This window comes from Aethalodelphis obliquidens, unplaced genomic scaffold (assembly GCF_003676395.1).
Source record: "Aethalodelphis obliquidens isolate GAN/ISIS:26980383/991018 unplaced genomic scaffold, ASM367639v1 scaffold32, whole genome shotgun sequence".
NCBI lineage: Eukaryota > Metazoa > Chordata > Mammalia > Artiodactyla > Delphinidae > Aethalodelphis > Aethalodelphis obliquidens.
In genome coordinates, this window is record NW_020837976.1 from 5,661,678 (window position 1) to 5,675,396 (window position 13,719).

Here is a 13,719-nt window from a genome sequence, read left to right on the forward strand (position 1 = left end):
CACACACACACACACACACACACACACACACACACACACACACACACGTCATTACCGACACCGTTCAAGAGTCTTATGAGTATCATTCAAATACTCAGGAGTATTGAAAGGTGGTTGGATGAATGAAAATGAATTATTCTGTCACTGTATGACTTCAGAGTGACTAGGAGGCTTAAAAGCACTTTCAGAAACTAGGCTTTTGAGTTTGAGATGACGAAGACAAAGGGAGGAGATTTAGCCCCAGGACTGTGAGTTATACCTCCTTAGAAGAAGGAAAGAAAGTTGCTAATTGGACAAGAGTCATGTTTACAGAGCTTCAGAAGGATCTACACATTTGAAAGAATATAAAAAATGTCCACCCTACCCTTTTGTTGGAAACACCGTCTAATTGCCTCTTCAAACCACAATGCATGTTGTACCTGGTTGGCTTTGTACTCTGAGAAGCGTAAGATTTCGAATTGATGTCGCAAGATTATTTACATAGTCACCAAATCAAAAGTGACATGTGAAAAATATGAAGTTTGTATCAGCTCGTGATTCAAAGACAACATTCTCGGGTGTGTGGGGTTGAGAAATAAGGAAAGTGGCTGTTCACAGCACCTGCCTTTGGCTGTACCACGGTCAACGATGTGCTGTCACAGGTGTGTGCCTTGTGCAACCCTCCACGCCCTTCTGGGGCTCAGGCTTGGTTTACCACAGTTTAAGAATTTACCCAAAGGCATCAAGCCAGTCCACACACTCGCTGGGCGGTGGGTGTATCTATCGATGTTTCTTCCCGTCCCTTCCAACAAAAACCAGAGCCAAGCCCTGAGCTGCAAAACATTTGAAGAAACAAAAGTATCCCAGCTAATGACAAGAATTTCTCATGTTTCTTCTTCCTTTCTATGATCATATAGAGAACGGGACAGACTGCAGGAGTCATTTGATAACCATTTGCTTCCCCTGTCTTTTGTTCACATAACTTTTCATTTGCAAGTCCTGAGTGAAAGTACACTAAAGCCAAACTTCTTTTACAAATAACTACTTTCTCGAAGCTTTTGCATCTACATAAAGGATTACAGATGGGTTCTTCAAGAGCCTGTCAGGACGTGTGTTTGGAAATACAGACTGTGTCGTCACTGTTGGGTTTTTGTGATCGTCACAGATGTCTGCCAGAGTGGAGACCAGAGCTTCATTCACACTGATCATGGCTCCCCAGGTTTGCTTCGCTGTTATAACCTTTATTCCGGCCCATTTTAACGTGTCCAACAATTTTCTCTGAATTCCACCCTTCATGCCACCTTGTTCCTTCTGTAACGTATCATCAAGATGGTGATGTTGTGATGAAGAACCTCAAGTACCACTAAGATTATGGATCAGCAGGATACACTCAAAAGATCCTTCTTTTTTCTTTGACATTAGCTCTCTTGCACCGCTTTGAGACTAGAAGGGTTTTCATTTTTCAGGTAAGCTCTGAAGCCCTCAGGATCTTCTAAGCTGTTTTTTTTAAAAAAAAAAAAAAAAATCAATTTTTGGAGGGGTGGCAGGCACCTAGCCAAGCCCTAATGAGGCTGGGTGGGAGTTATGGAGCACGTTCAGCTCAAATCATGGAAACAGGTCTGGGTGAGTTCAGATTCACCTCTCGGTTATGAAGCCCTCTGAACCTGGTGAGTTCCACCACTGTTTGAAAGTGGTGGTTAGCTGTTACGCACAGTTGTAATTTACCTTCTGAATATGGGGAACACAATAAGAAAAGGTGCACAGGGGTAAAAATAATCATTACCACCAAAAAAGATAAACAGCAAGGTCATTACTAAGCAAATCGACACATGGCATTTATGTGGCAGCAGGAAGCCATTATCCAAGTGACTGTGTCATTTCTACTGACACTGAATCTCGATTAGATTCAGACAGTCCAGCAAAAAACTGTTATAATGGTGGGACCGAAGAAAGTTTTGGGGTTTTTTTTAACTTTTCTTTTTTGCAAATGGAATTGCCACCCAGTTGGAACTTCTGGGTGTCTGCCTTTGGAGTATGACCACATGAAATGCATACGCCTTGTAAGAGCACAACTGACTTCTCATCCCTCACCACCTCTCACATCCCTCATCCTCCCACCAGGACCACCCTGGGCATATTCAGAAGCCACACGTCAAGCATTAGGCACCCACTTCAGCTTGCTATTTTGGAGACAAATCGTTGCTACTTTCTATCTCCAGGCACCTTGAGAGTAACCATTCAGAAGCATAATATTGATAATTCATCAACTTGAGTCAATAAATCCTGCATTTCTAATGAAAAGAAATGGCATTTTAATGGATTATTTATATACTGATAATAGAACAAACTGGCAGACATGGCAGACGCAGTGAAACGGACTCTTCTAAGACCACAGCTCAAGTTTCAGCAGAGGGCATCTGGGTGTTCAGTGGACCCATAAGGGATCCTTCAGTGTGACTTTCAGAGTTTTAAGTCCTCAGAGTTCACATGCAAATTATAACATCATGTGATTTTGTTTTGAATAAATGCTTCTCTTCAGAAATTAAGGGAGGGGAAGTTTATTTTCTGCATTGGCTTAATAAAAAAGACTCCCCCAACTTGAGAATAACTTGTGCATTGTTTTATTCCAGGCAAGAATACACACAGCATAGACACCTCGCTGTATCCTGCACAGAGAGATACGGAGAGATTTCATCTCTCTGCAAAGTAGACCATAGCGGTCTGGGAAGACGGAATTAAGAGCTATATGGTAGACACAAGCTCTGGGGTGTGATATTCGGCCCACAAAGCTCTCTACATAGCCAAAATGTGGTTTGTCTTTTGGAAATTCACCTAAAATTAACGTTGGTTCTCATTTGCCATAAAAAAGCTCTCAAACGAAGCCCTCAGCCAGAATCAGAGTTATGTGACCAACAGAAACTACAGGATTTAAGGAACCAAAGTCATAGGAGATATGTGAGCTGGGTTGTGGAAAATAACACTGTCAATTTTAAGCCCTTCTACTGGAACTGTTCTCAAGAACACAGTAAAGTGGAACATATTAACCTTGTAGGAAATTACCAGAATCTTCTACGAAATACCTATGAATTAACTTTTTCGCACAAGTAAATAGAACATATAGTTTATTATCAAAGTACTTCTTGTATGATGAGGCAGGAAACATGAAAGTACAATAACGAACACAGGGCAAAAACAACGCTGGCGTTGCCCAGTGACACCATTTATCACGACAGATCAAAATGAGCACAGTCCATATTATTGTCCCAAGTGCTGAGAATCCAGCCAGAAGCACTAAGAAAAGCCTCGCTCCAACACTGTGTCTCTAGCCACACCACCGCTGTCCCCGCCATGCTGCAGGGGGATGCATTGCTGCTTCACTGCCCTCCTCTGCAGATCTGTGGCCCAAACTCGGAGATGCAGGCGGATTACCTGGATGCCAATGAAAACTGCTCATTTCCCTCACATCCTGGGATACAGATGGCGGCCGGAGACAAGGAATCTGCATTCTTTCAAGCATCTGGAGATGATCCGAGGGGCTCAGGGAGGAGGGGCTCAGTTGGAGGAAAACATTCTGAAGGCAGGTGTCACCCTTCTGTTAATCTGGCTCATTGGTCTCTGGGTTGTGACTGGATTGATGTATTCCCTTCTCCTTACCTTTTCCCTTCAGCGTAATTAGCCTAGAAAATTCCTTTCTGGTCTCTCTCTGCCTTGAAGGAAAAAGGATGTTAATCTTTGCTGCCCAGATTGGACTAGGCTTGCCGTTACGATCTGACATCACTGTTAGCACCTGATGATTCAAAATGTTTGACCTTCACACTGCAGCAGCCCTGTGATGGCTGAGCTGCTCCAGGTCAGAACAAAACTCGCTCAAGTCAACTAAGCAAAACTCATTCAACATTCGACCAATATTTATCAAGCATTGCCAGGCACAGTTCAAAGCACTGAAGACTACTGGTAGATGTATTATTTGTTTTAAAACTTAAAGCGTAAGCTTAGAGGGCATGTTTTAGAAATAAATTTAAAACTTTTTGAAAACAATTTTTCTGATTGGTGCAGGCACGTGTGTTTTGTGCAGTGGTGTGAACCTGCGATAGTTTGCTATATCGCGGGGCACTCGGGTCCGCTGCTCCAGTAGCAACGGGAAAGGGAGGAGGCCAGCAGAGAGGCGGTGACTAACACATCAGTGGACCTAGATGCCCCTAACCTGATTAGCAGCCCTACGTATCCTGGCACCCGGTAGACCACTCCTTCCCGTGGGCACAGCGTGCTGGGGCCGAAGCTGGTTACTGAATGTTGTGCTAATGATTTTCTCTTCACAGGTCAACCCAGTGGCCATCAGCAGGTGGCAAGATCACTGGTCCAAGGCCAACTTTGTCCCTTGCTGTGGGATGACTGTGTGCACTGGACATGGGGGCATGAAAAAAAGAGCTTCCTGAAACCCACAGGCAAATAAGAACAAGATTCATTTATCCCATTGCCCAGTCTAAGGCGGTGCTTTGCAGACTTTTTAAAGTCATGACACACATAGAAAATGATAGCACTGTATTTGTATGACACTGGACGGCAGGAGACCAGGCCGGGAGCTCCGGCACCACGGGGGTGGCAGGGCTCACACATGCCCCAGCACTGACCCAGAGTTAGGTGAAGGCCACCTGGAGAATAAAATAGCTTGAGATATTGTAGAAGAGCTGTCCCCTTGGCTAAAGCTCACCTTTAGAACACAGTTCCAGAAGGTGGGAAGATGGACTGCATAGCTGACCACGGGAAGCGTTAGCAAATCCCATGCCCAGGTCCAGACCAATGAAATCAGAAACTTTGTGGGAAGGACCAGGTTGTTTTTTGAATCCCAGATGATTCTAACATGCCCCCAGGATTGAGAAGCATGGCTATAGAAGAATTAAAAAACCAAGGCCCTGGAGTCAGAGTGGGAGTTGGAATCCTGGCTCTTCCCCATTTGCCGAATAAGACTGAACACGTTGCTGAGCCTCGTAGAGCTGCGTGTTCTTATCTGCAACAGCGCCTCCTATAAATAGCTTATGGCGGCGCACGAATGATATAGGGAACGAGCCCAGTCCAGCTTTAAACGTAACTTTCTATTTTGAATAGCTTTATTCAATTACTTGACCTTCATTGTTTTGAGGATCTGGCCTCTGGGTACAGAATCTTACCCAGTAATTAATCCATATATCAAGCAAACTTGTGAACGTCCCCTGTGCCAGGCCCGATACTAGGTACCAAGAACACAAGGATGAGAACTAAGTAAGAAAGAGTTTTTCAGGAAGAGGGTTTCTAGCTAAGCTGAGGCTGAGTTCTCGGCAAGTGAGAAGTTAATAAGAATCGAGAACGTGACCTACAGTCCTGTCCTGAGTTGTTTCACGCTGAATACCCAGCGTTACTGCTCTGCCATCAAAGGCACCAGCACCATGTGGGGGGCGCAAGGGGGGCCTCACCTTCCTGGTCTAAGGATCAGGCTAAGGGAGCCGCCGGCCTTGTTACTGTTTACCTCCAAGGGCCTTCTGCCCACATTTATTTTAACATCTGTTAACTCCCTACTTTGGTCAACACCAAATCTAACTTCAGTTACCACCGACTGCAAAATTACAGAAAATGTACCAGAAACAATATCACGGTTGGGACTTCCCTGGTGGCGCAATGGCTAAGAATCCACCTGTCAATGCAGGGGACACGGGCTCGATCCCTGGTCCAGGAAGATCCCACATGCCGCGGAGCAACTAAGCCCGCGAGCCACAACTACTGAGCCCGCATGCTGCAACTACTGTAGCCCGCGGGCCTAGAGCCCGTGCTCCACAACAAGAGAAACCACTGCAATGAGAAGCCTGCACACCACAACGAAGAGTAGCCCCTGCTCGCAGCAACGAAGACCCAATGCAGCCAAATAAAGAAATAAATAAAATAAAAAGAAGTGACATTTGAACTGAGTTAATATCAAAAAAAATATCATGGTTAATATAACTAGCAAGGTGATCTGAAGATGATGGTCTGGCCTGGAGCTGTTCCACACCCATAGCCCAGACAGTAGACTTCACCCTGTACTTCCCTCCTGCTGAGATGAAGGGTGAACATATGTATTTGCCACACATCAGATAACAGGAGGTGAATCACAGAACTCAGAAGAGGCCGTTGATAAGGTGTGACCTGTGATACTGAAGCAACAACAATCTGCTTCTACATCGACTCTAAAATGTAAACTAGATTTTGTCTTGAAAATGTAGACGAACTAATAAAGATGTATCCTGAAGAAACAAACCATAGAATAAAATTATCTTAGACTTAACATAGGAAGCAAACTACATCCCAAGGCTATTCATCCTGTTTTATTTTTCTTCCTACTTTACTTACTACCAACTCAAATATTGTTAATTGATTGTTTACTTGTTTATTGTCTGTCCTCTCCTGCCCCCAAGTAAACGACAAGAGAGCAAGGACTTTTGTTGGCCAGTGTACGCCCTGGTTGACAAGGAACACAGAATAAATCTGTAGAATGAAAAAAAAGAACATGACAGGGAAAACTACAGGCCAGTACCTGTAACATGGCTGCATTTTTCTTTAAATGATTGTCGAAGATAAGACTTGATGAGCTAGATTACTTTAAAAGCTAGGCCCATGTTGTGCCCAAGTGGCAAAGGAAGTTTGCTGAATCTGCCAGCAGTGCAGCCTAAGTTACTGAAGCTGGACTTTCAACACTAAACAGAAAATCCAGTTTCATCGTTTTGAAAAAAAAAAAAAATCTTTTGAAGCTGGTTTCATTTACTCTTTGCCTATATAAGTGAGGAGCAGTTTTGGAAAAGCATTATTGTAAGATGAAAAGAAGAAACAGAGCAGAGGAAAACTTGTCCCTATAATCCTGGAGAAACTTTCCATTTTTCATTGGCCAAGTGCTTTTCCTCCTTTTAATCCCTCCGTAAACTAATTTTCTTTTTTTTTTTGGTTTTAAGATCAACCAGTCAGAACTGCTCACCATTAGACTGTCCTCATTGTATGCATTTCCACAGGCGTTTTCCCAGCAGCAGGGATACGTTCTCTTTTTCCATTTGTGCTGAGACTATATATGCCAGGTTGATGTCCACTCATCTAAAAACCCCCAATAACCTATTCTGTGATTTTTTTTTAAAACTTGAGATAGATACTGAATTATAAATCATGCTGATCTAAAGAGCAGGTCATAATAAAAAGCTTTGTATTCAGTGCCATGTAATCATTCTGAAAGAAAGTTCAGGGAACTGTTTGGCCAGCAAACAGGATGCATTAATTTGGGGGCATTTTTGTTGAGATCCTGAAGCGTGAGCCTGTGTGATGACAACGTGGGACGCACCACGTGTATCTAGGGACCGTAGCGTGAACTGGAACTGTGAAGTCAAAGCCAGAGCACGGAACCCCCAGCCCTGACACGGGATTACAGAAAACTCCCGGGGCTGGTGCACAGCAGTTACTCGGAAATCCAGACATTAGAATTCAATTGTCCTGAGCGTGCGGACCAACCCCTTAACGTTGCAAGTGCCCCACTTTTCCTTCAGTGCAGCTCCACGGAACCACCCTGGAATGGCCAGCACATCGGGGGTGAAGCCTGCCAAAACCAGATCTCTACTGGCAAGGCACACATGCCTGGCATCGCCATGCTGAAGCTCCAGATACACACACCCCTTGGGTGGCCATGGGTGTCGACTGCAACGTTGAAAGCTGAGTCTCTTGAGTTTTGCAATTACCTACATATGCCAGTGTGCTTAGTAACCGCTGCTATTTAGGAGAGACCAATTCAGCATAATCTCCTTGTGTCGGAGTTAACTCATATACTTGGTTTAAAATATACAAAAGCTCTGTCAAGCAGGCAGATCGCATGGCTCAGGGGATTGTAACAGGAGACTGTGTCTTTCACCTCTAGGTTAGTAGCTCTTTTAGCTAAGATCCCTGCCTCACTGCCACCCCATAGGTGTGGTTAACCAGCAGTATCTGCCCACTTCTTGGTTTAAAAAGTCCACATCTGAATAACCATCAATATAACTGCTGTTAATATTGTTTTCGTTCGAGGTGACAGTAAATGATGACACAGACCTAACTTTGAACTCAGACTTACGTCTTCTTTTAAAGCATAGAACATTTCTTTAATATCACACACACATGTGGCTAAGAAGATATTTCACTGTCAACAGCAGGAGATTTTTAAAGAGGCCATGTACTTTGGTACCAATATTACTTACTTACGACAAATTAGATACCTAGATTTTTTGTTACCAATGATGTTAGTGGGTACCTTGGATTTCTGAGTCAGATACGATCAGGTCTGTCCTTAAAATTTGGGGGGCTCAGGGCAAGAGTACAAGTGAGGTCCACCTCCCATATGTCTAGATATTTACAACTTAGAAATCAGGGTAACAAATTGTTAAATATCTTCTATCTTCTTTGTATATCTATTTAAAAATATATATATTTTTGGGTTTACTTATTTGATGTAAAATTATTGCAGGTCTGAACTGGGTGTTTTGTTTGGTGACGGCAATTCAAAATAGCAACCAAAATTGGAGACTTGTAGGCTCCCCTGAAAGGGAACAGTGTTTTTCACTGAGGTGGTGTGGTTCAGCCTCTGTCTCATAAACACTTCCAAAGAACTGTTTTGCATCTCACACGAAATGTTGGTAAAGACAGACCACACCACGGATGTATGCAGTACTTCAGTTAATTTGAAGCCTTTATGTCCAGTCCTGTTAGCTAAAAACAACTCAATAGGCTTCCCTGGTGGCGCAGTGGTTAAGAATCTGCCTGCCAAGGCAGGGGACACGGATTCAAGCCCCGGTCCGGGAAGATCCCACATGCCGTGGAGCAACTAAGCCCATGCACCACAACTACTGAGCCCACGTGCTGCAACTACTGAAGCCCGCTCGCCTACAGTCCATGCTCCGCAGCAAGAGAAGCCACCGCAATGAGAAGCCCGCGCACTGCAACGAAGAGTAGCCCCCGCTCGCCGCAACTGGAGAAAGCCCACGTGCAGCAATGAAGACCCAACGCAGCCAAAAAAATAAATGAAATAATAAATAAATTTATAAAAAAATAAAAAAAAACCACCCAGTAATGGAAATGAATAACAACATAAGTAATTAACCTTGTTGTAAAATATAAAAGTCAACTTGCATATTGAATCCGTACTCAGGGTGTACAAGCCAAAGAAAAGAAAAAAATAGGGCATGTGGGGGCACAGACAGTGGAACCGGGTAACCTTGCTAATTAAAGAAATGAAGATCCAAATGTATTTTCTTTGGTGGAATGGCCATTATGATATAGCATGGGAGATTCATTAAGTAAGAGGCCTATGTTCAGTTGGAGGGACCATACAAAGCCATATGGTTAAAATCAGGACCTCTTAGGAAAATCGCAGCGTTTCCCGTTTCACTGGTCTGGGGCATGGCCTTTCATGGCCTTTTGATGCTTTGCAGGTGCTTCTAATGTTTAGCTGTGTGGTCCAAGGTACCACTTTCTGGGGACAACGTTCTAAAGGTAGCCTTTAGCCCAGAGGACAAGAAATAGAAACAGAATAAAAAATCACCCACAATATTTCAAAATGGAGTAAAGGCCCTTTGCAGGACCTTTGAAATTATAGGAGGACACTTTTAGGATCACTTGTTACAAACAACTTAGTACTTTTACACTACGAATCTCCCCCTGAAATCCTAGAAAAGAAAACCAAGGAAAAGACCCTTTTCCCCACTGGGCTACACCAAGGAAAGTGTGAGCGAGAGAGGAACCAGGGTGCTCCAAGAGGGAGAGGGGGCAGGGAGTGGTCCAGTAGGATGAGACGTATTCAAGACAACCAGAATCTAGAGAGCTCAACTTGGAATTACTTGGAATTCTATGGTCAGGGGCAACCTAATGTCCTACAATTTATCCCCAAAAGGTTGATATATATGAGAGATTTTCCCAGAAGTTGGAAGGAGCATCTGACATCTGCGGAAAAAGCATGAAGAACTATTTCTTCCCTATATCTTTGACTACTGAAAGTTGTGGATGGGTCCCATTAAACTGACTGCTGCTTTGAAATGAACATTTAATTTCTTTCCAAGCACCCCCCCCCGCCCCCTCCCAAATCCAAGAGGAAGCAAAGCAACACACGGTGGTCCATTCAACATCCACAGCATTGTTTTCCAGCCAGTGTCATCTGCTTTAGGTGTAAGCAACAGAAACATAAATTACTTGTAGGGCTTGTTTCCAAAAGTTTGGACATAGGCTTAAAAATATCTCCTAACAAAAAAAGATGATCTTGGGATAGCTTGGCAGTTCCAAGACAGGTGGGGACATTAAAGATAAAGGACCAGGGCTTCCCTGGTGGCGCAGTGGTTGTGAGTCCGCCTGACGATGCAGGCGACACGGGTTCGTGCCCCGGTCCGGGAAGATCCCACATGCCGCGGAGCGTTTGGGCCCGTGAGCCATGGCCGCTGAGCCTGCGCGTCCGGAGCCTGTGCTCCGCAATGGGAGAGGCCACGGCAGTGAGAGGCCCGCGTACCGCAAAAAAAAAGAAAAAAAAAAGATAAAGGACCAGAAGGTGCAGGCAAGGAGGCCCTTGAGCCTTTATAAATCCAGGCAAGTATCCAGAAGTGAGGCTGTTTCTGTGGTCTAGGAAATGAAGGAATGGGATATATTTGGAGTTTGGAAGGCAGTTGGAAAAGAAACAATTGCTGGGTTTGGCAGAAGATTAAGTATAAAGGCAATACAACGTGTTGGGCACAGGGCCATGTCGTGCTTTCCATAATCACATTTAATCCTCCCAATAACCTTGGAAGAAGACGTATTTGTGTCTATTTTACAAGACAGAAGACAGGCACTTAGAAATTGAACCTATCCATGGCCAAACAACTATTAAATGGGAGCGTCAGCATTCAAACCTGGGACTAATGAACCACGTATTATTTTTGATGTTGCTCCCAGGACACTGGGAGCACAGAGGTGACAGCGAAGCATAGAGAAAGGTCAAGAAAGAAAGATGAACAATTTTATCTTTTCTAATTAAGTTGGTGAAAGAGAAATTCAATTTATGATGCGTGTAAGCATCAGGTTTCGGGAGGGGGAGGTTTAATGAGATTTTTTAAAAAATCTGTGCATATATATAGTTCAGTGCTGTGCAACAGCAATAAAGAGTGAGACACGTCTGTAATTTTGTGTTTTCTGGTAGCCACATTAAAAGAGTAAAAAGAGGGGCTTCCCTGGTGGCGCAGTAGTTGAGAGTCCGCCTGCCGATGCAGGGGACACGGGTTCGTGCCCCGGTCCGGGAAGATCCCACATGCCGTGGAGCGGCTGGGCCCGTGAGCCATGGCCACTGAGCCTGCGCGTCCAGAGCCTGTGCTCCGCAACGGGAGAGGCCACAACAGTGAGAGGCCCGCGTACCACAAAAAAAAAAAAAAAAAAAAAAAGAGCTTAAAAAGAAACAGGTGAAATTAATTTTAATATATTTTATTTAACTCTATTATTATTTATACGACTCAATATATTATCATAGTATCACTCCAACATGAAATCAATATAAAATTTTTGAGATATTTCACATTTGGGGGGCACTAAGTCTTTAGAATCCAGTGTATATTTTACACTTAAAGGACACTTCAGTTTGGACCAGCCACACGTCAAGTGCTCAAAGCTGCACGTGGCTAGTGGTTCCCATATGAGACAGTACAGATACCGAGAGTGCTGAATCCGTACTGAGATCCATGAAACGCGATGCACGTCTCAGGGGGAAAATAATAAGGGACAAAAAGGGGACTCTTAGAAATACCCATGGAAAGTTGGCCTGAGGAAAGCTCTCCAAATGAGACACTATCAGAGGTCTTTAATACTGCCAAGCATCGACACGATTGAAATGGCAAATGACTTGCGAGAGAGGAACTGAATTTACAGAGTCCCTCACTGTCTATCTTATATCACTGCCAATACGCCAAGTGACACCGGTGAGCTTCACAAAAGCCAAAACCCTGGTGGGCCTTAGGCAGTGGGAAGAGACCCACCCAGCTGCAATGAGCACGAGAAAACCTACCATTTATACCACATGCAAATAGTGTAATGACTAACTTCCCTCCTGTATCACAGTCTAATAATCAGACTGAAGGAAAAGGCCGCCAGATCAGACCAGTGCATTCTGCTATCGTCGAAACTTGCTTTTTGACTTATGTTTGTTTGGTGACTTGCCCCCTAGAATTAAGTGTTCATCTGAAGAGGCACAGTGATTTTCTATTGTCGATGTTGGTGTTAGAAGGTTAGAAGGAATGGAAATAGACTTTTTTTTTAAAAAAAGAACCTCCTTATATAACGATACTCTTAAGAAATACAACCATCATGTAACAATTTTGTAGCATCCAATAACAATGCATTTAGGGAGGGTGGAGACTCAGTAATACTAACAACTGACTGATATGATCATTTCATTTTAAAATATACATTTAAAAATTTTTTTTTATTTTTTTGTCCATGTTGCACAGCTTGCAGGATCTTAGTTCCCTGAGCAGGGATAGAACCCATGCCCCCTGCAGTAGCAGCATGGAGCCCTAACCATTGGAACGCCAGGGAATTCCCAATATACAGGTGTTTTGGGTAACTGAATTTATAACATCTGCTTTTTAAAAATCATTTCATGTCTATTGTAGAAATGAAATCTGGAAATTGAGAGGGAAAATATTTCATCTTTTCTCAACCTTCACATTCCTTCATAAAATATCAGATAGTGAAGTGAGACTAACAAAAACCACAAAAGCAGTCTTTGTGCAGTTATGACAGTGATTTGTATGTCAGTGCTCTCTTCTTAGGCTGTAAGTTACCTGATACCTGTCATATTGTAGGAGGTTCTCAGAAATGCAAAGAGTGCTTTTCTGAAGCCCAAGTGCTATGTTTCCATTCCATTTGAGCAGAAACAAGCAGAGAAACACCCTTTCTCCTGACATCAGCCTACGTGAGCTCATGCCTCTTCCTCTACCCACCAGCCGAGTGGCCCGAGGATAAATTCCCTAATAGGATCTGCCTCAGCCCCCAGATCTAGGTGGAGCCAGGAGGGGTGTCCTGGGGCACAAAGTAAATTGTTTCCTTGGAAACTCCTTTAGAAAAGGCTGGGTGGCAGGACTTCCCTGGTGGTGCAGCGGTTAAGACTCCACGTTCCCAGTGCAGGGGGCCCGGGTTCGATCCCTGGTCAGGGAACTAGATCCCACACGCGTGCCGCCACTAAGAGTTCATATGCTGCAACTAAGAGTTCATATGCCGCAACTAAGGAGCCCACTTGCTGCAACTAAGGACCCACCTGCCACAGCTAAGACCCAGCCCAACCAAATAAATAAATAAACTTTTAAAAAAAGAAAAAGAAATGGGTGAGTGGGGCGTGGGAGGGGAGTTCTCATCAGTGTGGTGTACACGCCCATTTATAAACCACTCTCCCCCTTCATACCCTTTTCCTATTTGCTTATCTGCCTCGAGCGTTCATAACTTCCACTGCCCTTCATTTTTTTTTCAAACAAGGCTATCTTTCTGTACTTCTGCCAACTGTTCTAAATATACTGCCCTACTGATAAGAGTCTCTCTTTTTTTTTTTTTTTCTCCAGTTCACAAGTTGGGCCAACTATAAAATTCTAAGACTCGATAAGAAAGTGTGTTTTAGAAGAAGAGGACAGAAGAAAGGTCAGGGGTAGAAATCATCATCCTTTGTTTACTACGCTGAGAAACGTGAAGCTCTCAGAGGAGTGAAATATCACAGAACCCCAT

General features: G+C 43.8%; 1 protein-coding gene across 3 annotated transcripts in view; it reads right to left on the reverse strand.

Annotated features, from left to right (window-relative positions):
- KCTD1 (potassium channel tetramerization domain containing 1) overlaps positions 1 to 13,719 on the reverse strand; it is a 90,231-nt gene that overhangs the window by 30,457 nt on the left and 46,055 nt on the right. Inside the window, exon 3 of one of the 3 annotated variants that reach the window (XM_027127655.1) lies at positions 1,957 to 3,686. The exons of the other annotated variants lie outside the window; for them this stretch is intronic. Within the exon in view, the coding sequence (XP_026983456.1) occupies positions 3,575 to 3,686 (112 nt within the window). The 3' untranslated portion in view covers positions 1,957 to 3,574. Of the gene's footprint in view, positions 1 to 1,956; positions 3,687 to 13,719 lie in introns of those variants that run through there. 3 annotated transcript variants of the gene reach the window in all.